At 44.1% G+C, this 24,129-nt stretch overlaps 1 protein-coding gene across 2 annotated transcripts in view; it reads right to left on the minus strand.

Annotated features, from left to right (window-relative positions):
- GNAS (GNAS complex locus) overlaps positions 1-24,129 on the minus strand; it is a 138,102-nt gene that overhangs the window by 84,006 nt on the left and 29,967 nt on the right. Inside the window, exon 1 of one of the 2 annotated variants that reach the window (XM_027697587.1) lies at positions 3,604-4,673. The exons of the other annotated variant lie outside the window; for it this stretch is intronic. Within the exon in view, the coding sequence (XP_027553388.1) occupies positions 3,604-3,742 (139 nt within the window). The 5' untranslated portion in view covers positions 3,743-4,673. Of the gene's footprint in view, positions 1-3,603; positions 4,674-24,129 lie in introns of those variants that run through there. 2 annotated transcript variants of the gene reach the window in all.

The following is a 24,129-nucleotide window of genomic DNA, read 5'->3' on the forward strand; positions in this document are numbered from 1 at the left end:
GAGTGATTAAAGGACACACTAAAATTTTTTTCTTCAGGGTAAAATCGAGAAAGTTGGCTTTCTCAGTGCAAGAGTGAAAAGTGAAAGAAATAATTGCCACTGGAAACTTCAGTTGTAGCTAAAAATAAATGCCCAGCTCAAGTCATGTGTCAGATCTGAATCTTGGATCATTTCACTGTCCATTTTTCCAGTGTCAACGTTAAAAGCAGACTGCAGCATTTGGAAAGAAAAAGGACAACTTCAACATTTTATAGAGAAGAAAACAGGGTACGTCACAACCTGGTTGCCTTGTCACTACTATCTGACAGAGGGAAAGACTGACTGAAGTCCCTATTGAACCAAAGCATTTTTGTTAGATCCTTAAAGTATATTAAATTTGGCTGCAGTTAATCATCACCCAGTCGAAGACTGTAACTTAAATCACACGAAGTAAAATACGTGGATACTCGCATCTGAAAAAGGAAGGCATCCCTTTAAGCCTCCACCCACAATGCTACAAAAACCTCCTTCTCCTACTTGTGTCTTGTAAGCAATCTCCCACCTTCTCTACATGTTCCAAAATCAACCCTATAGCACAACGAGACGCAAAGACCACCCTCTGTGGCTGCCTGCTCCAAAGAGCCCCCCCCCCCGCAGCTCTCCCCTGCTTCCCCCATATACCTGCAGTACAGAAACCCCCACTCCACTTTACTCCAGTTTCCACAAGTGGATGGATGCTATTTCTGCTGAGCTGCTCGGATGCCAGTGCACAGGGCAGCCCATCTGCCTATAGTACCCGTTTTTCCAGGCACGCTGAACAACTCCAACAGCAGCATTTAATTGAGCTGCTCCACGCTGCCAGATCGGCAGCTTTCTATATAAAGCAAACACATTTTTTGCAAGAGTAGTAGCACAACCTGGTAAAATTTAGAAAGATTTCCCCTTAGCATCTCCTGGTTACTCCTTCAGTCCTCTCATTAGCCTGTGTCTCAACAACAGGAACCGTACATCTGTGGCAGAATGGGCAGGGAGGTACAGTTTGTATTTATAGGATGTCAGGCCTCTGCTAGCACACACTGACAGCACAAGCCTCCATTTTGAGCCTCATGTTCAAAACTGTATTTTAGCAGTTATATTTCAAAGTTCATTTTCTGACAAACACGTTTCCCTCTCTGCTTTCTCCCTCCCTTTCCTTCTCCCCCGTGAGTTCCCAACAGTCCTGCTCTGCTCTCCATAAAACCTGCTTGTATGTTTTGCCACTTTAATACCAGAGCCTTACTCCTTTTTCCTCTCCTTGCTCACTGATGTTTTCTAAGCATTTAGAGAGCAGTTTTTATCTACAACTCTTTATGCAAGTGCCACTTCTCCCCTAAACTACTATTCTGTAACATACACCTTCTGTCTCTTCAGACAGACTGCACCAGGCAATAAACACAGGTGGCAAAACTGATCAAGAATTAGTATCTTGGGTTAAGATAGACAGACTGGGTCCTCTTCACAACTAAGAATTATCCAGGAACAGCAGTATTTCCTATAGGCATATTTTCATTTAAAAAATAATTAACAACTAAATTTCAGCTGTAACTCTAAATCACATATTTATAAGCACTGGGAGCCAAAATCTTTACTTCACTTAGGCCAAGAACAGGGCTGGATAGTTGTTGCATTTGCTATAAACACATACGGTTTGGTATTGACACACCTGGGTTCTCTGGATCAGATACAACACCAGGGAACCAAAACGAAGTATTACATCTACATAAGTCTACTTCTATATTTGGCTGCTCGTTAAGGCCATATTCTTACCAACAATTACACACACATTTAACTTCACCACCAAGGAGAGTTCCATTAATTTCAGTGAGACTGCTCGTGGCAGCGGGACAAGCACGTGTACAGCGGTGGGGCCTACAAGGAGCAGCATAAACCTGCTAGAATATTCAGCAGCTCTTCTTTGTTGCTACTTGAATATGATTTGAAAAGATTAAGAATACTTTCAAAGCGCTTGGCTTTCTATTTCGTGTGTCTTATAAAGGAAACATAACATAATAATAGGGACGGGAACTGTTATATTTATTTTTTTACTAGTGAGTCTGTGTTACAGACTATCCACAATTCATGGCAGAAACTGTAACAGCTGAACTACCACTTTAAAACACACACACACACAGATGACTTTACTGCCATCACTAAACACACACAAATTTTTATTTACAAGTATCTAAATTATTTTTCAGCCACCAAAACTAAAAATAAATAAATAAATAAAAATCCAAACACAAAAAAACCCTACAAACAAAAAAAAAAAACAGAAAGAAAATCCAGGCAAGCCCATCATGTTTCTGTTTGCTGAAATTTGGCTCTTACGAAAGCAACCCTTCTGATGACAAATGGTTTCTACGTATCTATGTAATGTTCAGCCTGAAATCTGGAAGTCCAAGACAGTCCCCGAGAGCTGAAGTCCAAATTATCCTGTTAAAAGACTTCTGCTGGAGCCCTGGCAGGCTACTCAGTGCTGCAGGTGCTGCTGTAGCCCCAGTCTCTCTCCATTTATGTTAAGGCTCTTTCGTCAAATGACTATTTGAAAGATGTTACTGGTGAAAGTACATTTCCAAATTCACAGTCTTAAAAAAAAAAAAATCTTTTTTTTTTTCCCCTTCAACGAAGGTTTTTTCACCCCAGAACTGAGTCAGCTCGGCGAGGCCTACCCTGTGCTCCACACTACAGCCCTGCAGAACGTGCACAGGCGGTCCCTCGGCGTGACCAAAACAACCCACGGCTCGTAACTGCATCCGAGCTTAAAACACTACTCCGAAATACGCTGAAATAACGAGCCTGACCAAACATTTCCTTGCTCCCCCCTAGAGCGATTTTTGGACCTTTCCTTTCCTTGGGAAGCCACAACCTGCGTTTCTAAATATACCTCGTGAAAAAAAAAACACGGGCAGGTAACCCAGAGGAGCGGCTGGAATCGCACCTGGAGCCGGGCTGTGCCGGCGCTCCGAGCGCGGTACCTCAATTCCTGGTGCGACAGCGCGGGGGGACGAGCCCTGCGGGGCCGGGGTTGTGCCCGCCCGGCCCTGCGCCGCTGCCCGGCCCCAGCGCGGCCGCGCTTCCCTCCGGGACAGACATCCTCCCTCCGTTTCCCCCAAACGATTCCCCGACTTCCTCCCTTCCTCTTCCTCCTCCTCTCCCCGGCCTGGCCGCACGTCCCTCGGCACCCCGAGCCGCGGCGAAAAGGGGAGCGGTGTCCGGCCCTGCCGCGCTCCGCTCGCCCGCGGCCGCTGTCACTGCCCTGCCCTGTTTATCTCCCGGGCTCCCCGCGGGCCCCTCGCCGCGGCATCCCCGGCCCCCTGCCCGCACCCGCCCGAGGCCCCGCTGCCCGCCCCGCCGGGGCCGCCGCTCCCGTACCTGCCCCGGCCCCTCCCGCGGCGCCCCGGGTGGTGCCCGAGCCCTCCCCGTCGCTCCCCCGGCGCCCCCGGCCCCGCCGCCCCGGGCGCTGTAGCGGATCCCCGCGGCCCCGGGTGGGCCCCACCTCTGCCCCGGCCTCCCCGTGCCCGGGCTGGGGCCGGCGCCCCGGCGGGGAGGGCACGGCCCCCGGCCCCGCTGCCCGCGGCCCCTTACCCAGCAGGAGGAGCCGGTGCGTGGCCCTATAGACCTGCTTGTCCTTCTGCAGCTGCTTCTCGATCTTCTTGTTGGCCTCCCGCTGCGCCTTCTCCTCGTTGCGCTGATCCTCCGTCTTGCTGTTCCCTAAACAGCCCATCTTGGGGAGGGGAAGGCAGGGACGCGGGGCGAGGGGACGGGAGGCGGCCGGGGCTGCCGGGGGGAGGGAGGGAGGGAGGGAGGCACTCCCGGGCTCCCTTCTTCTTCTTCCTCCTCCTCCTCCTCCTCCTCCCCCCCTACTCGCTGCTGTGGCGGCCGCTGCCCAGAGCCAGAGACATGGAGAGCGCCGAGCCCGGAGCCAGCCGAGGGGGGGCCGATAGCGATGACTTTGCTGCCGCTCCGCCGGGCCTCCTCCCCGGCAGCTGCAGCTGCCTCTCCTCCCCCGCCCCCCGCCGATCCCCTCGGCGCACCTTTCCCGGGGGGTGCGGAGCGATCCGCGGGGATCTCCGCGCCCCGGCCGGGCCGCCGGCTCCTCTAGAGGCAGCACAAATGCCCCCCCCCGCGCCGCACGCACAGGAACAAATCCAGCTTCAGTGCCACCCCCAAAAAAATAATAATCCTCTTTAGATCCAAAGGCACGGGCTCCAGGCGCGGAAACCTCCCCAAATCCTCGGCGGGGAGGATCGGGAAACGTCTCTTCCTCGCCTCTCCCCCCGCGCCGCGGGGGTCACGCAGCCCCGGTCCCTTCCCTCGCCGGCCGCCGCAGCTCCTCGCCCTCCGGCCGCGGGTCCTTCCTCCCGCACCGGGGCGGGGGGGTCCAATCCAAACCCCCCCCTTCTTTTTTTTTTTTCCTCCTTTTTTTTTTTCTCTCTTCCTTGCTGCTGCTCTTTTTCACATGCGGTTTCCAGGCGGCTGAATCCTCTCGGCGACAAAAATAAAAAAGGGCAAAAAAAAAATAAAAAAGCCCGTTTGGTCTGTGCGCCCCGAGCAGAACCTGTCCCTTACGGGCGGATTTTTCCTCGTCTTATTTTTCCTGCTCTCTCCCGCATTTCTTTCTTTTTTTTTTTTCTCCTTTTTTTTTTTTTTTTTTTCCCCTTCCCCTATTGAGCGGCTCCGCGGCGGCGGAGCGCGGGGTGGGGCGAGCGGGCCCACACTGCACGCCGGGAGCGAGCGGGGCCGCTCACATGATGCCCGCGTCACCCCGCGCCGCCGCCGGCGCCCTCTTCGAACCGGCCCCGCCGCCGCCCCGCAACCCCCGGCGGGACCCGCCGCCCCCCGCGGCCAGCGCGCACCTCGGGATGAAACAGCCCCCAAAACGCCGGGAGTTGGGCTTGGAGTTAGTAGAGTTGTGAATAAAGTGTTAAGGGAGTCGTGCCCCCGGGGCGCTTAGTGGTACACTTGAAAATAATTGATGTAGGAGTTGGGGGACTGAACGGTTTGGTTTGTGACGGGTTTTTGGGTAAACGCGCTTCCCGGGCGCGGGGCAGCTCCCTCGCACCCCGCGATCTGCCGGGTTTGTGGAGCCCCTGCGGAGCCTGATGAGGGGCTGCTCATCCCTGCCTGTCCCTGTGCATCCCTGTCCATCCCCACCCGTCCCAGCCTTCTCCATCCCTGCCTGTCCCTGTCCAGCCCTATCCATCCCATCCCTGTCTGTCCCAGCCCTATCCATCCCATCCCATCCCAGGCGTGTCCATTCCTGCCTGTCCCAGCCTTATCCATCCCTGCCTGTCCCTGTCCATCTCTGTCCATCCCAGTTGGGACAGGGGCCTCATGGCACCAGGGGATGCTGCGTGCAGCAGTGGAGTACAACTGGATGCACACACTTGCTCCTCTGTATGGTTTTACCAGCTGTCTATCTCCATTTTCTTTTCTAAAATGTTTTGGAAACCTCATTACCAAAATTACACAACTTATCAGCTACACCTGGAAAACAAAGGTTGGAGCTTTGCTTTTCCTATAAGTCAGTTCCCTAAAATACACAGGTTTTCTCTGTAACCCTCCCTCTGAGATTAGTGAAATGTCCTTTACTGTACAAATATTATTTAACCTCTTTTGCAAAATTCAATTATCTACAACACTGTTCCCACGAACACACCTTCTTACATCATCCACTTACTATAATTAGAAACATCTACAGTAAAATAATTATGTGAATAGAGCAAACAACTAGGAGGTCACAGTTAATGTCATCAAATACACCTGTGGAGCTGCCCTTGATGAAAGAGGAGTGGACCGCAGAAGAAACAAGGAACATCACAACCACATCGTGGTCTTTGAGGAGTTATTGGCACTTTCGGTCTATTTTTAAATGCCAGAACTTTGGGATACACAGAGCTTGAAAGTTCTGGAGTCACTGGAGAGACTCTTACTAGTGTCTCCAGGTGTTGTTTTAGGCTGAGGCAGTTTCAGAAAGTCATAGAGAGACTTGGCTCAACAATGCCCAGACTCATCTGAAGCAAAGATCATAATAATTCCTTGTATCTTTTATAGGTCTTTTATTTATTTGTACAGTTTCCCTGTAATACGCAATAATCAAATATATTTTAACTGTGGAGTTTACAAGGCATAAAGGAGTCAATAAAGCAGAATTCAGACTGAAAATTATAAAACCTCATAGTTTTTTTTATGGTTTCAGGTATGAAGAGAATGCAGAAATGCCAGTATCTGCCACCTCACACAGCAGGGAAAATCTGCCCCAACCTCCAGGCTTTGCCTCCCTCTGGGTCCCAGCTGGGGAGAAGGGAGCCCAAATGTGAATACACACAAACAAGACAAAAATCATTGCTGGAGATATACAAAAGGCTAAAATCTGGGTTAGTGACTTTAGAGTAGGGAAATGGGAGTAGTAAATATGCCCAAGCATCCACGGACAAGGGAGTCATGGCTGTGTAAATGCTGTTGTCCGGCAGTGCACACCCACTCCTTCCCAAACACAACCTGGACAGGCTCTGCGAGGTTAAACTCCAACAGGAATCGCTGCCCTCCTGCTGCACATACCCTGTCCTCTGTCTCTGGGCTGAACAAAGCATGAGGTAGCTGAAAAGGAAAAACACACTCAGCTAATTCACAAAGCTCCCAGTTACTTACAACAGAATTAAGAATTAGCTCCTTGTACTACAAGTGTTATTAAAGTGTGAAAGTGTCAAAAGCTACAGAAAACAAAAAGAGAATTCCCAAATTGTGAAACCTATCAGCAATTACAGACTTTTTTGTCTTTCTGAAATATGACAGGACAAAAGACTTAAGGCACCGCCCGTACTTCACAAACCCACTGAACTGCCAGGAGTTTTTCCAGTGCTGTCCTGATTAGGAGCACATCGTTTGGAGAGTGAGCATACCAACACATTAGCTGTTCTCACTCTTTTTTATTTGTTTAAATAACATAATGCTGCTAATGTGTCTTTAGAGTAAATTGTGTTTCTTATTGAAACTAGTTCCATTAGCTTCCATCTTATAAAAAGGAACTTTCAGTTTCCAAGAACTTCAGTTTCACAAGACTCATATCAGAAGAGTAAGTGCAGGAAAAATCTGACCTTAACTCACCATAAAATTAAAACTCACTTCTGAAGAACCTACAGTCTTAGGAACAAATAATTCAAAGATAAAATAACTATATGTATGGGCATAGTGCCCCTGTGGTAAAAGTCTAACTAACTAAGACCTGAAAATATGGTATTAAAGGACACTGCTTTATACACAGATCAAATGCCCATCTTACCCCCACAGCTTTCCTCCAAACCCTCCAGGTGACAAACACCCTTACTGCAAACAATTCACATTTGTTAGTGAGCTGAAGGCACTGAGCACTTTGGATGCCTCCAGAAAAGAAGAAATGGTTAATTAGTTTTCAGTGGGACAGTTGTGCAGCTCCTAATGGGCTCTCGCTGTCCACAGTGAGCATGACCTCGTAAACTTTTGGCTGTGGACTGTGGGGGTGGAGTTGTGACCAAACCAATGTGCTCACTTGGAGGAGAAGACTCAGACGACATCTCGCTCGAGCATCCCTTAGCAACTGGACTGAAATGGCACTGCAGCTTCCGAGGAGGTATCAGACTTCCTTGCCACAGGAATAGCCTGTATTCCAGCTCCTACCACGGCTGAGGAGACATGGCAGAGAGGACAAAATCTGTGGCTCAAAAAGTAAAAGCGACAGCGGTGATCTAATTGTACAATTTGCTTTGTTTCTGTTTGTAGGAAATAGCCTGTTTTCAGCAAGGACACGGAGCTCAATTAACCTGGAGGACACACGTAGCAAACGGTTCTTACAGCAACACCTTTATCTCTGATTTACTTTACTCTTTCCACTTGAAAACCTAGACTGTAAACTTTGTAACATTCCTCTCCATGATTATCAGGATGAACCAAAAGAGAGCTGGAGGCTTGCGTGTGTGAAAAGAAAAGCAACAGAAAAATACTCTCTGATTTAAAGCTGTCAAGGAGTGGATCAGTGAACAATAAACTCTGGGTCACTTCACCACAAACCTGAAAATGCAGCTACACATCTCAGTTATCTCCTCTCCCTAGTCCTCACACCTGTGAGACTGTTCTACTCCCAGGAGTTTGGGTCAGAGCTGCTCATCGTGTCAAGGTGAACTTGCAAGGGGAAGACAGTTTAATCTTTTTTCACTGAGAAGCTGCAACCCTATAACTCCCCCACAGCTGAATATATACACCCTGCTTTCTCTTAAAAAAAAATAAAAATGTATGCATTCTTCTCCACTCTGTGATTCAACTGAAATTTATTATATTTAGGTACCTTAGTAAGAAATTAAGATTTTAGGGGTGAACTTTTTCTTTTCTTCCTGCTTTACTCAAGAGATTTAAAGTACCGGGAAAATATAAACAGTGAATAAATTCATATTAGAAAAGTGCAGAAGAAGTTCTCCCTGTGCATAGCACCTTTGAGGATTAAAATCTTATGCAGAAATAAGAAGTAGCTGTGAATTTTTGTTAAGGAGCCTACATTACCCCATGCTTCATTATGCTTTCCTACAAACTCACAGTGCCATGGCTGAGCAGTTGGAAATGACTTCCCTCTTTTAAAAGCAGGGATTAACTCCGGGACAGATTGACTCTTTCAGTTAAAGGGCAATTTTTAATAGCACACACTGCACATTTTTGTGTATGGATACCTCTCTTGTTTGAAGTTAGTAAAATTTTTTAACTTTAGAAATACAGAACTGAATGTTTTCATCCTGGTATGGTAGTTGAATATCAAACCTATCAATCTCACTAAACTTAGTCTTTTAGTTAGTAATAGATAAGGATTAATTAAGGTTCTGATTTAGACATAGATCATTGGGGTTTTTTTCATCTAAAAAAGCCTCTTGAAGTGACTCAGGTCTGCTGCTCACGTTTTCCTTAGATGGAGCCATCCTCCAGGAGCTATCATCCTGAAAATCCTTTGGACTCTTGGAAGAACAAAACTTGGTGATAAAAAGGGAGACGGTTTCAAAGTCTCCAAATTACCCTTTGACCTGCTGAACAAGGAACCCTTGAGTAATCTCAAACCCGTTTAAAGGAGAAACAAACACATTAAAGCCAAACAATAATCTAAAAAGGAAAACCAAAGCAAACAGATTGGAATTGGAGCAAGAATTCACTGTGGGGTTTTTTCATCTGTTTCCTTTGTGGGGGCCAGAACAAAAATCGCTTTAAAAAGCATTCAAAGGTAAACAAGGTAGGAAATGCAGACACTACCAATCAAACCCTGGGAGGGCAAAGCAGGATCATCACGTGGAAGGACAAGTTTGTCTGTCATACGGGAAGGAATGAGCCCATCAGAGTGCAATGAAACGAGCTTTGTCAGGGAGGAATCAATGCACCACCAATGTATTCAATAAAGAACAAACACAAAACACTTAACTACAGATACTCCAAAACAAACAGAATGAAAAGGAGATACTTCCCTCTCTGGCAAAGAAGAGGAATTTTTCCGTACAGAAATTCTAAACTTGAGAGGGATTTTTGTTTTGTTTTTAAATAAAAACAAGCCCAAAGTCTACTAATAAAATTAACCAAGACTTTCCTTTAAACCAAAGGGAAAAAAAAAACCCTCGCCTCCCTCCTTTCACTTCGAGGCTTTTTCTCAGAAACATTACAAGAGACTTTAAGGAACCCATGGAATTATGGAAATAACACACTGAGTAGAAGCTTTTCACCTAGTAGCTTTTCTTATTTTCTTGCACTTTTTTTTCTTGATATTCCTTCTCACTCCTCATGCATTCTCCACTGCACTTTATATAAAAAAAAACAAAACAAAAAACTCTTATGTAACAGAAGTAGCAGCACATCCTAACTCTCCACATAACACATATGGAATGCCGATTAAAAAAAAAGTTGGAACAAGTCTTTTCTCAGATTTAGTTTCAGTATTTGTCAACATTCACTGCCGATCTACCCCTGATGCAAACTTTTTTATAAAGCATTATTCTGCTTTAATCCTTGTTCCATCTGGGTCACAAAGCCCAGGGAGGCAGGAGTAAGCAGAGGCTGTGTTTTCTAAATACTGGTTACAGTTAGTTCCTGTAAAGAAGCATGAAACTCCCAAGCCTTTCTCCGGCCTCAGGGATCAGCAGAGGAGAGGAGGCTCCTGGCTTCACCTCCCCAGCACACAGGGCAGCCCAGCACCAGCCACAGTTCCCACTGTGGGAGCTAGGACTGAGCCCAGCTTAGGCTCAGCCTGACCCAGCCTGACTCCAGGAGCACGGTGAGCCATCCCTCCATGCCAATATTATTTATTACTGACACTGCATTCTCATTTTTATGGTTCATAACAGGAAAGGGAATAAGAGGATTGTTAAAATAGTTCTTGCTAAGTTGCCACACAGGTTTTAATGTGCTGTAAACATTCCTCTCCTTCTTTTACATTTTTTTAAATAGAATGACGTTCAGGCTTTCATGCTCAAAATAACTTTACATTTTAGTGCTAACAAACCACAATACTCTCAATACCAGGAGCTGTTATTAGACACGATCTGCAAGGAAAAACAAGACTGTGATTTTGCTCCTCTGTCTCTGCACTGCAAAAGGCCTGAAAGTGTTCACTTTGAAAAAGGGTATTTTCTCCCATCTTTTTCTTTAGATGAAAAAATGTTAAGCCTAGATCCTAAGATTACATGCTGACACAGTTATAGAACAGGGGTCTTTTCTACCCTGTTTTTCCTGGAAGAATCGGTCTGTCTGGCAAACTAACAGCACCACTGCTTCATAAGTGCCTTGATGTTAATTTAGAGTGCCCCACATGCCCTAGGGCAGTTGCAGAATTTAGACCCTTTTACAGCGAAATAAGTCTTTCTGGTGAGTTTTTTTTCATGCCTCTTAGATTTTAGAAATGTATATAAACCAATTGATTGTCTCCAAGTCTTTAGGTGCACAATGAAAGGTTTCCCTTGTTGCTCTATCTCAGACAAAGCCAGGAAAGACATCCATGGCCAGGGCTCTGGGAAGCAGGCAGGGGTCAGGGTCTGGACCCGGCTCCAGCCCTAGGCTGGGTCAGAACCTGTGATCCAACGCCGGATTTTGCCTCTGCCACATTAAAACCGGCAGAGGTGAAGGATTATCCCCTCTGCAGACCCAGCTGGGGGATGCTCAGCCCTGTCTGAACATTCACAAACTGCCAACGGAGACGAGACGAGCGGGGGGATCAAACAGGGGAAGAGGATCCAGGAGACCAGATCTACCACAGATGGTTCAATCCAGCACAGCCACCGATCTGTGCGTGACCTTGGACGAGCCACTTACCCTTTCTGTGCCTCTTTGTCCAACTATCCTTTATCTGCCTCTCTCATACAGGTTTGCTGTTTGCTTCCGACATGTCTGCACAGCACTGAGAACCAAGGGGCCCTGATCTCACTGCTGACCTTTAAGCCCTTCTGCTGCATATATCATCATAAAATAATTATTCAAAAAGGAAGAAGCCTTTTTTTTTAATAGTCTGTCTTCCTTTTCTTAACACTTCTTTAACTCAGACATTTTCAGCAACATTTGATGAAAAAATTAGTCTCTATTCAAAATCTTTACACTGGTTTTTCTTAAATGAAAACTCTGAGAAAACTGCTAGTATTCTGTCAAGTCCTTCTCCCACAGGCCCTCCAGCAAAACCAGGGAAAGCTAGAACCAGCATGCTTGCTACATTCAAAGTACCAGACAAAGATACTTTTTATTTTGGAAATAGAAAAAAAAAATGCCTGCACACTTCTCAGTCTTTCTTTGTCCACCACGAAGCACCCAACAGGACAGAAACCCTGCGCCGTGTTCTTTCGCAGGTCACCTCCCGGTTTGCTTTATGCTCCGTGGTGTTACAACAACGAATTTGTTTTTCCACTGCTCCCTTGTCTAACTCTGACCCGTCCGCTCCTGAAGCAATCGGCCTTTTACAGCTTCCAACGCGCTGTGTAAACACAGAGCCAGGGCGGCGCAGCCCCCGCTGCTCCGAGCGCCCTCCACCCCAGACCTGAACCAGCCCTGGAGACTGGACCTGCTTCCCGGGTGTCCCCCCCCAGAGTCCCCAAAATCTCAGTGTGATCGACTGTAGCGCAGCCCATGGCGAGCCCCCTCCCCTCTGCTCAGTGGGATCACAGCCATGTCAGCAGAAGACCTCGGAACATCCAAGAATCCAGGGATGCTGCAAGGGCCAGGGGATTCAATGGCTTTGAGCCACCACCTCTGCAGCTCCTCAGCCACCTCATAAACAAGAAGAGTGACTGATAATCTCAGCCACAGCCCTGGGGGGACAGCACAGGGATCCCTGTCCCCTCCTGCCTGTCCTGTGGGGTATCTGGAAGATGCCAGATCCCCCGGCAGTCCGGGGCTGAAGGCAGGGCCCTCCTGCGTGGCTGCACTTCACACCCTATATATAAAATACACAGCCCTACAGTCAGCCTGAAAAATTCCTTCTATGAATCGCTGTTACTGAGGGATATATATACTAACTCCATACATGTGAGAGTTAAGGAAGATTTATCCAAGGAACTACTTCCAGAGGAAGTGCTGGGCAGCCACATTATTTGTTTTATTTAAAATGATTTCAGGCTCGATAATGTCTCTTTATCAAAACTACACATGTGCTGAGCATGCACAGTGCCGTGTGTTGTGAGGCAGACAGGAAGGGGTGGATTTAATTTATTTCTTTATTATGAATATCGTGGTGCTGTAAGGAGAATCCTGGCCGACAGCGTGAAATAAAGCCAAACTTTCAGAGGATATTTTGGGGGCTGAAGTTCCTGTGCTGCCTTTTCAAACTTAGTTTTAAATTCTTTATTCCTAATCCTCTGTTCTGCCTGGACCATCTCATGAATGGACATGTATATTATCACAAAGCTGAGCAAGTACCTCATAACATTTGCCATTAATATTCTTTTGAAAGAAAAATGGAGTTTCAGTTTCCTGGTTTTCCTTCCCTGGAGCGAGGAAACTAGTGAAGGAGTTTATAAATTCACAAATCTGGCAGGCAAAAGGGACCGAGGCAATTGTGACACACCAAAAATAGTTTTACATCAAAATGATAGCCCTGTTTTATTTTGCATACATCATCTTGGCTGTAAGGTTTGTTTACATTTATTCGGTATCATACCCTCCATGGTGGATCAAAGCACTCCTGTTGTTGGAGACACTCTGTACCCAGCTGAACAACAATGGCCTAAAGCAGAAAGAGAACCACCATGACCAGCACAGACCATCTCCACACTTTCAGCCTAGAAATAAGATGAATTAATTCTTCTCTACCCTAAAAGCTGGTTTGGAGGGAAGAAAAGGGGGTAGAGAGAATGGACTTCAGATTCTCCATGGTCCAGTGTGGGCTGTATCAGCCTAATCAGAGGGAAGGCATGAAGAGCTGATGAGTGTAGGAACAGTGACCCAATCTAAGACACACAAACTATGAGATCAAACTGTGCAGGAACAACTTGAAGGAATGCTCTTTTTCAGTCACCAGTATATGCTTAGTAGTATCTAAGAGTAAAGTTAAAAAAGCTAAGAAATTCCTTGCCTAAGGATGAATAAAGGATTTCCTGTTATCAGAGAGTTGAAACTGAGATTATCTTACAAAATTAAGAACATGAAGTGCTGAAGCAGTGCTTACACTAACCAAGAAAATGGACTGCAGGATCTCACTGCCCCAAAGAGTGTCCTCGAGGAGGTGTCTTTATAGAAGCATCAATGTGAAACCTATAAACAGGAGAAAACAACCCAAGTGAGAGGTGGCAGAAGGACATGGATTCACTGGCTGGACTCAAACACTCCAAACCAGTCTGCAAGCAGAGAAGGTGGGACAAGACATGACAGTAATAACCAAACGTGGTTTGAGACCTCCTGCCCTAGTAACAATTAAATAATTGTTATAGTCTCTTAATATCTGAGTAAGAATTTATTGCATCAAGTTCTCAAGTCTAGACAGATACACTCCATGAATGAATCACTACTGACTACCTTGGAAGACCCGAGCTGAAGAGCACTCCATGGTGCAAAGCCACTATCTGGACACATCAACACTTAGGGAACAATTTTCTGGAGACAGTTCTTTCGGTACGTTTCTGTAGGGTAGGTTGGCTGTGAGAAACTCTGGTTTTCCAATAGTATCCTTACAGGACTAATTAGAAAGCAGCATCGGCTTAGCAAAGGAACCTCTTAAACACAGAGACCCAAGTCTTCAAAAATACCTCAACTCCCCCTCGAAAAACCCCCCAACAATAAAAAAACTAACAAAAACACGTAAGCCAGGAAAAAATAGAAGTAAAAAACCAAACAGGATTGAATTCACCTCTTAGCCTGATTATGCCTTTTCTAGCAGCAACGAGTCCACCTCATCCCTCTTTAGAAAGTTTTGCTTCCTTGTGAGGCAGGGCCTCTTTCCTAAATAATTGGAACCCCTCTTCTGTCCCTTTGCTTTGGCTTCAAAGGTTCTTATTTTTGTTCCTTTCCAGAACTGCTACTCAGTTTCTCTGCAAAATGGTCACTGTCTTACGGAATTCTTTTCCTCAGTTATTCTGAATGATTCCCAGCTTTCTCATTTGTCCTCTTGGAGGTGCTCCTCTCCTTGGCAAGGACATAGGGCATCTCCAACATGGGCCTGGATTTTAATTTAGCACAGATGTTACAGCACAGGGCGAAGGATTCAGTGAAGGTTAAGGTGTTCTCAAAAATTGTGTTCTCAAAACCACAGTTTGACTCACACATGCCCCCAAACAATCACACATTAGCAATTATAATGATCTTTAATTAAAAAAAGAAATATGTTGCTGTTCTTACAGATAAGGATCTATAGAAATACTTGTATAGGTGCCATGAAAGTTTATTTTTCAAACTACATTTCAGTGAGGGAATTTTTAACTACCTTACCTGCATTACTCGAATTCTACTCTAAAATGAACTTCTTTGAAGTTTTCTTATTAAAAAAGCTTTAAAAATTAAGCAGTTTGAATTATTTTTCTATGAACCACCTAAGCTTCTTAAGCAGTAAAACGTTAACTTCAGCTCAAGTCATTCCACTTGGAAAAAGGCAATGAAAAAAGCAATAGATTCACACATCTCACCCTACATTTTCTCTAAATGTAACATCTTGTCCCTGATTGTTATAATTTTTCATGGTAAAGCTTTCTGAGTGTTTATAGCCAGCAGACTTTGGCTTTTATACTGGAAAGTCTGTTATATAAATGTCACTTTCATTTATATCCTCGGTTATAACAAAGTCATTAATGCAGCTGATTCCTAAGAAACCTTATATTTTAGCAACTTGTCCTAGCTCTGGTACTGCATAAACACATCTAATGCAGAGCATGAGAAAATTATACCTTGGAGATGCTACAGGTTTTAAACCAGGGGAAGAAGCTAAATTCACACTTCTTGATATGAACATCAGTTGACAGCGTGACATTTGATTTCCAGAGGGCCATGATCACCTAAATACATTTTGTAGCTGCTTACATTTTTCTGTAGAGCGTTGTGGCTTGGATCCTAAGGTCTCACAAGACGAGAATTTGGGGTTGGATGCCACAGCACTAAAATTGCTCTTCAGAGATTCCATCACTGTCGAAACCAGAGCCCAAAAAAAACTCCCCTCCTGGTTTTTAATCCTGCTCAAAGCCAGATATTGGAAGCAGGTTAAGATCTACGAACTAACAGATCTGGCCTCTTGCCACATGCCATATTAAGATGCCATATTTAGCTCCTCATTCCCTAATACTCAGACATTTTAACCTGTTCCCTCCAGCCCTTTCATCCACTTCCAGTAAACTACTAACCAAGACGGCTTTCACCCTTCCCTTTCTTTCTTCCATTTCTCTTTGCTGCTTTACACACAGTTAGTGCTGCTATCCCATGGCACTGGAAAAGGGACTGTTAACTTGTGCTCCCTCTGCTGCCTGCTGGGCTCTGCAGCAACACGGCAAGAGATGGTGAGGAAACTGAAGAGTCCTCCTTGGCAGAAGAAATTACTTACTACAATGTGAAAAGTCCCATGTATGAAACCCAAAAACACCAACCTCAGTACTCCCCACGGACATCTCGCGTGCCAAAGACCAAGGAGGTAAAGGCCTCCTGCCAGAGTCCCACAGGAGTGCAGGGAAGACCAACAGTAGGGAGTAAAGGACACAAATGGATGGGGCAGCTGAACAACACTCTCCAGCTTTGATTCCTGGCCATTCCTCATGGAAAGTGGGCCAGCCAGTTTCTCAAGGTTGGTTGCAATGTGCCTGTTACACGGTCCTTGACACGCTACCGAAGCTGCAGTCACTGGGAAGGAGCCTGTCACTGAACTCCTTGTGCAACAAGGGTAATTTCCAGCTGATCACAGGCATTTAAGGATAAACTCCACTTCTTTTGAGGAGGCTATTTTCAGAGCTAAGAGTATGGAGAAGGGCTGTGGACAGCCAATTATCTAAACAATTCTCTTGAATCCTTAACAACATGGAGTACTTTGTCCCTCTCAGTGCCTGCAGTCCGGGTGCTGTATCTGTCCTTCCCATGGGTGATTCAGCAGCAAAGAATATTTACTGTTATTTAACAATGCAGTGGTCTACAGACATAATTATGATTCAACAGAGAATACACTGGGTGCAGACCTTTAAAAAAAATTATCAACAGATTATGTCTTGCCTTTAAAAAAAAAAGGAAATATTTATTTGAAGAGACGATCATACAAGAAAAAAAATGGATGAAGTGGAAGATATCTTCATGCTGTTTTTAGAAATCACAATCTGTGTTGATTCCTCTCAGAAAAATTTAATTAATATTTAGGATATTATGGATGAAGTGGAAGGTTCACACTGGATTCTGTCTGAAACGTCTGAAAAATAAGCCTTCAAGTCTTTGTTTATGTTGGCAAGTAACCTAGCTGGGTATAAAAGCCAAAGGTATGATTGACTACCTCACATATTTTACAACTGTTACACTAAATAGTTATTTTAGAATTTACATCGTTACAGAAGGATCCTTAAATAGACTTTCTTAAGGCGCTTAAAACAAACATACTTTAGGGCATACTTCCCGTTTCGTTACTGTATTTAACTATACTTAGAAAAAATAAATTTCACTTTTCTTTCAACAAAGATCCAAAAATGTTTAAGGGTATGGAGATCACAGAAATCTACCTTATTGTTTTTAATGTACTGAAATAGTTTAATGAATATCCACAAATCCCTGAAAAAAAAATCAAAGCAGTGAACATTTTTAAACATTAGTATGTGCATGTTTAGCCCTTAAATACAAAAGGCAAATCTGCATATTGCTCAGAAGGGAAAACTTCTGCAACTAAAACTCAAACAATAATCAAACTGCAGATCATTGATTGGTTTTGCCTGTTAGAGATACCGAAAAAGAAGACAGTGACATTCATTTTTTTCTACCTCCTTTAGCAGTGTGTGGGACAAATTCATGCAAAAGGATGAAAACTGATTTTATTTTTTTTTTCAGTTTTAATATTCATCACCAACTTTCAAGGTTGATTAGCAGCTTTTGTACTACCTGTAGTTGGAATTGTGTATCAAATCTGGCACTGGGAAGAGCAGTGACAATGAGTGAGACACCTTGACAAGACAAGATTTCCCGAGTTTCCAGGTGAGCAAACCAATGTCCCACCACTGCTCACCATTCCCATTTATTTTCAGCCTCACTGCTGGTTGACTGCACACACCAGTTACACACCTCCTCGATCCTCCCCAGGGGCTTTGCAACAGCTCTATAACTTTCTTAATGTTTCTCAGTAAGAACATCAATGTTCCTCCTCCTCCCCACCAACTGCTCAGCAGAACTTTTCATTTACAGCTGGGAAACAGAGCCTGCTTCTACAGCGAAGGAAAAACAAGGATACAGTCTTACAAACCCTCGGCAGTGAAAGGAATCTCCCCCAGCATTTATTCTGGGAGGAGAGGCTCTGGTATTGCAAAGCTGGTTGGAGCTGGAGAGGTTGGTGGCATCCTGCAGGAGCCCAGTTCTGCAACAACTGAAGAATTAATTGTGTTTTAATCAGAAGTCAGTCACGGCTTCTGCTTTAACTTGATACACTCCAAGGTACTCACCGTTCTGGGAACTAAATTCAGAAGCTTATTAAACAAACCCTTTTTCTGCACAATTTTTTTTCTGTGATGTGTGATACAACTTCTTCAGACACAGTTTTGGGAAGGAACTAGATAAAAGCTGATACTCAGGATGTTTGGGGAATAGTTTCTGGAGACCAGAATTTCCAAAAGTACTTTATATCTAAAGATGCAGGTAGATCTCCAAAAGGGCTTCCAGCTGAACCTGAGGTGAATCTATTTGCCAGACTTACAGCTGTAGGTTCGCATTAGGAACTCTGCTGTATTTTTAGGCAACTAAAGACCTCTAAATAAGTTAGAATCTACATTTTACTTTTAAAAGACGGCGCACACGACTCAGGAAAACAAGGCTACGGGTGCCCCAGTTGATGCAGGAATGTGTCCCCGCTCCCTGTGCTGCAGTGGCCACCACCTGAGCTGCAGAGGTGCTTCCTGGAGTTGTACTTCAGCCATTCCAGCTCTTTGCCCGGATTCAAAGAGGGGAGGCTGAGTGTTTATGGCTGTTCCTCCTTCTGTTTGCGCACTTCAGACAAGCACCCGCAAACGGACACTTGGGAAGATATTTAACTGGGAAGCTCACATGCTGTGCATGCACAATATAAATGCACAGCAAATGCTAATGCTGTATATTTATCTTATGTATATTATATCTAAACAGCAAAGCACCTGCCAGCAGGCAGAGACCTCATCGTTATTTCTAAGTACTGCTGCACATTCACTGATTGCAGTTGGTGTTCTGTGTTTATTCAGTTTTTTTGTACCGAGCACTAACATTTGAACTCAAATCCCTCTGAGCAGTAAGCTGTGCCTTCCTTCTCTCAAATGGTTGCCACAAATCTTCCAGCTAAAGTAGTGCAGAATAAACTTTGTGATGTACGGATATTTCTGCATTTCTCAGGACATGATTCTAAAAAAATATACACATATATATATATATAAAAATATATCTAAGCTTGGAAGAATGATTTACCTACAACTGTGAGCACACAGAGTCTATCCAGAGGGATTTGTTCCCTCAACCATCCAGGGACTACACACCAACGTTCACACCCAGGCCAGACGTGTGCATGTAATTCTACAGAAATCTGCTTTATTCACAACTATTCTTCTGTTGTAGTTATCTCCTCATGTGAAAACTTCTTTCCAGAGCCCTCTTAATTTTCAGAATAAAGAATCCAAAATTAATTGCAAAACCTGTGAGCATTCACTTTAAACAACAAACTATGTATAAATTCAGCCTATACAGTGTCCAGCCCAAATCCCACAAACTGCTCTAAACTTTTTTCTTTCTTTTTGCCATCTATCTTTTGCAAAGCTCCCGTCTCCTGCTTTCTTGCAAATTCATGGTTTTCAGGGGGTTCTTGTTCCTGCTGCCTTCTCAGATTACAATTTCTTTTGTGTTAATTAAGCTGAAAAATTGAAAGAATGTCGCTGACTCTACAAAGAACACAAAACAGGCTTGCTTGAAAAGCTAAAAATAGATCGCTCTGTTCGGAAGACAGACGACTCAGTCTTCAAACTATTTGTACAATGTGAATTAATTGCAGATGGCCAATTCATTTATTTAGACCTCAGTGACAGAAATGAAAGTGCTACCGCGACAACTATATATGTGCATAAAGCTCCTTTTCAGGTAGTTGGGACTGGTGAAAAACCAGGAGGCAGCGCTTTGTTATTTTCTGGAAGTCAGTTTGTCAAAAAGTTTTTTTTGATGTGATTCTCCCCCTCCAGCGTCCCGGCCTCTCTCCCAGCAGCTCGGATTTAAGACGTGAGACTGATGTACACAAACTAAAGTTACAATGGCCTGCTCACATTTCCTTCCAGCATTCACAGTGTACTCTGTAAATCAGTTACATTCCTGCGATTAAAATCACATTTTATAATGATGTAAATGTTGTAACAAAACCCACCCGGATTATTTAACTTATCTGAAATTAATGCCATTTTTCTTTTTTTAGGCCTCAGTATTTGTTTGAAATAGAATTTTAATTTTTTCCTTTTCAGCCTTTCTCCCTAAAAGCAAATGAAAGTTTAATTTAAAAAAATAATGTTATTGATTTAATGGGAGAGAATTCAGGAAAATCTAAGTGGGAACTGATATTCCATCCTGGCTCTTATTGTTAGATAAACGGGAGGTTTCCAAAAATACCATCTATTAGACTAAGGTCTATAAACTGTAGCTGTGAAATAAAAATATCATTGAACTAGATAAATTGTTTGGGATACAGAATGATCTGTACTAGAACTTTACAGCAGATCCTGAACAGCATGAAGCCTCCTTTGTGCTAGAAAACTAGAAACGTTGTCATTTGGGAGTCTAAATAATGCCAAGAAAAAGAAACTAAATATCAGAGTCCCTTTTCTTCAACGCCACTGTCTCTCCTGTGCAATTTTACTACTTTGCAGTCTCTAAATCCTTGTTTGCAGTCTTGCTGACTTGAAAAAATGTGCAAAAGTTGATCCACACAGGATCTGAGCTAACAGGGCTGTAAGAAAACCTCCCAAGAAGTTTCAGGTGATATGATATCTGGCTCGCTGATAGTATCACAGAGATTACATTTTTCTGTTACTTTCCTTAAATAACATAACGTTGCTGCCTGCATTTCAAAGTATTTATATTACATCTTAAAGACTTTAAATCGAGACTGGTGTTTTTTAAAGGCATTAAGTCTTATAAGCCAAAAATAAAGCTTGATGCCAGAATGAATTAAATTTTCTGCCTAGACAAATGATCATAATCTATTGAAATTAAAATACCAGTCCTCTCCACTGATCAGGCCCCTTATGAAATACCTCTTGGGAAGTTACTTCAGCTTACTGGTTATCACAGATTTAGAAGGGGGCAGGCATAACCCTCTACCCTGTATTTAAGTTGTATTCCTTTGCTGCAACTTCATCCAAACTCCCACCAAGGTCAAGAGAAACAATTTGTTCTCAAGCAATACAAAGCAGTTATGCTACAGCACCTTCCTCCTGCCTTTATGTACTACCAAGAAAAAAAATTAAATAGAGCTACAAGCTTCTTAACAATAATAAAAAAAAAATTCTTTCCCCAGGAAAGAAACTTTGTAGGATGTCTCTCAAAGATGACCTCCATCCTGCAGGCTTCAAAATGTTTTCATCTACTTCCTCGAAATACAGGTGAAACTCGAGGTGGAGCAGAGGACAATAAAGCTGCTAAATAACAAAGGTCGCCTGCCTTCAACCACATCAATAAAAACAGGCTGAGATATCCCATGGGTTCAGTCCAGGCAGAGATTTCCCAGGGCTGGGGTGATGGGCAGGGGGACACTCACCACACTGCTACACAACCTGCTCCTGTACTGAAGTTATATGTGCCCCACTTAATTTTGGTGGAAAACTGCAATTCTTTGGCCACAACACATTTGGAGAGGAATCTGCTCTTGTCCCTCAAGACACGTAGCAAGAAAAATGCTTTTGGGGAAGCACCGTGAGGCAGCAGTTGGGATACACCAACCAACAGCATCCTGATGATGAGACACTGGAAAAGCAAGAGCAAAAAAGCTCTTGATTTTCCTTTTTTTTATTTTCCACTGTGGAGGTTTTTTTAAATTTATTTATACTCTGTGGTAGGGCAGACTCCATAGGGATCATGTCCTTACACAGACACATCTACCTCCTCTCAAAAGAGAAACATCTTTGTTTACTTAAGCTATTTTAGTTAGACCTAGTTTCTGCTGGTTCTAAAGAACCTTGCCTTGCTTGTAAACACCAACATCTCTGACAGAAACAGCACCTTTGAGTGCCCACTCTTGGTAGACCTCGTAAAGGTGACATATATATATATATGTGTGTGTGTGTGTGTGTGTATGTTCACTGCTTGCTGAGATGAATCATGTCAGCCAAAGTCTTTCTAACAAATAACATGCTTTCAAAGCATTATCTATTAAAGATAGAGGAGAGCAGGAGTGGAAAATTTTTGCAACAGCACCAGAGCAGGGTCTGGTGGTATAAAGCAATACCCCTCTCAAACACCAGGGCTGCAAAAGAGGAGGGCTGGACCCAGTCAAGGGCTGAGTCTCCTCTCAGTGCTTTCCAGCCCTGGTAGGATTTGCAGAATCTCCAGCAGAGCTGGAAAAGCATTTTTTACAGACAGTGATAGAGCCTGACACAACACAAATAACCAGAGCACCGGCCCATGGGGTGAGTTCACTTGGGGTGCTTGTGCACCATCAAAGCTCAGAGGTTGAAGGTTCAAGACGAGGCATAAAATGCAGGAAAATGCATGTGGAAATACTCCCTCACCTCCACACTAACTGTCTGCCCTGCAACTAAACACCCTAGAGACAAACCAGTCTGTCCCTACTGCGATAAGAGCAAAGAAGAAAGGAAAGTAAATTAACGGTTGGAATAATAATCTGTAATTTATTAATTTCTTGCCAGGATTCCACAAGAAGGTACAGCTTGTCTGTAAACTGACAGCTCAAAAGAAAGCAACCCAACTCACTTTTCAGTGGTGACATCTTTGTTATAAAGCCAGAAAGTGATTTTTTTTTTTTTGGTGAAGTAGCCTTTAATGGGTAAAGATGAAAATTCAGTGTCTGTGTGCTCCATGGTGGGGGGGAGGAAAAGAAGAGAGTGCAAGACACAGACTACGTAAGTAGTGCTTTAGCATTTTTTTCCCAAATTTGTAAGGAATTGTAGTACACCCCCTCTCTAACATGTTCTTAAATAATTTTTGAACCTGGAGGAGTGCTAGAATTTAGCATCTTCCCAGCTGACAGCACAAATAGAAGTGTAAGTCCAGCACTTCTGCTCTGACCAGGTTTGTCCCTTCTCTGGTGCCCCTCATTGGCTTCTTGGAAGCATCCCTGAAGGAGAATGAAGTCAGAGAGTTTACATTAGTTCTTGCATCTCTCCAGCCCCTGTCCCAGCAGAAACTTCTCTATCTGGATGTAATTAGAGCTCAAGGAATAGCCAGTCTTTTAAAACAAGATGACAGAAATCAGGTTTCACTGTTAAAAAAATAAAAAAAAGAAGAGAAAAAAAGAAGAACCTTCTTTGTACAGATTGCAAGATTTCCTAAGTATTGAAAATCAAGATATCCCACTGTTATTCAGGATGACTGAGAAGCTGCAACATTCATGTTTTCAAAGGTCGCTGTCTTGTTTTTATTTCTCCATCAGGTTGCATGAAAGAAGCACTTTCTTTCACTTTGTTGAAAATCCAAACCATCACACAAATATCAACCTGGTTAAACTAAAATAAATCCATCATCCTGCAAATTTTTAAATAAATCTATACACTGTTATGTTTTCAAACGGTATAAGACAAATTTTCCCCCTTCTATAACTCAAAACCAGCCTTAACCAATTACTTCAAACTTCTCCCTAGACACATCTCCCTTGGCTCAACGCTTCACATGAGAATTTCCAAGCCAAAAAGAGTTTCTTCCACAGACAAAATTGGAAACGAGAGATTGAAATCACCCTAATGATAGGTACCGGGTTATGCCTTTCAACTATGGATCCGTGCCCGTATCTCCATAATTGTGACAATATTTTTCCAAGCAGAGTATCATGTTGTACATAACACTGAAACTTCCTGGTCTCTCTCCTTCTCTGCTGCATGGTTACCATCTTATTTTTATAAGCATTCCATTCTGGGGCTGGCCCTTCAGCTTTGGCAGAGCGAGGCAGCTTCTGCTTTAAAGCGGCTATTTTGCAACTAGCTGCTGCTTGCTGCATCCCTCTCTTCCAGCCAGCGAGTACCTGCAATGTTTTCCTCTCCAGCTCCTGAGAAAACGGCACGTTCTCGCAGGTGCTGCCCCTAAAACAGGGCCCGTGGTGGGAATCACCAGCACGCAAAGAACGGCCAGGGTGGGTTCGTTTCGGGTTTCCGGAACTGCTGCAAAATGGCTGGTTTGAAACAAGTTCATACAAAAGTTCCCAGATTCGCATCCTGCTCGTGCTGGTGCTTCTGGTGCTGCACTAGTCAGGCTGGCATCAAAGGAAAGTCTTTGCTGCCACCCCAAATCAATGGATGAGCACCAGGG

The sequence above is a fragment of the Neopelma chrysocephalum genome, unplaced genomic scaffold (assembly GCF_003984885.1).
Source record: "Neopelma chrysocephalum unplaced genomic scaffold, ASM398488v2 Primary Assembly neopelma1_119, whole genome shotgun sequence".
NCBI classification, from domain to species: Eukaryota; Metazoa; Chordata; class Aves; order Passeriformes; family Pipridae; genus Neopelma; species Neopelma chrysocephalum.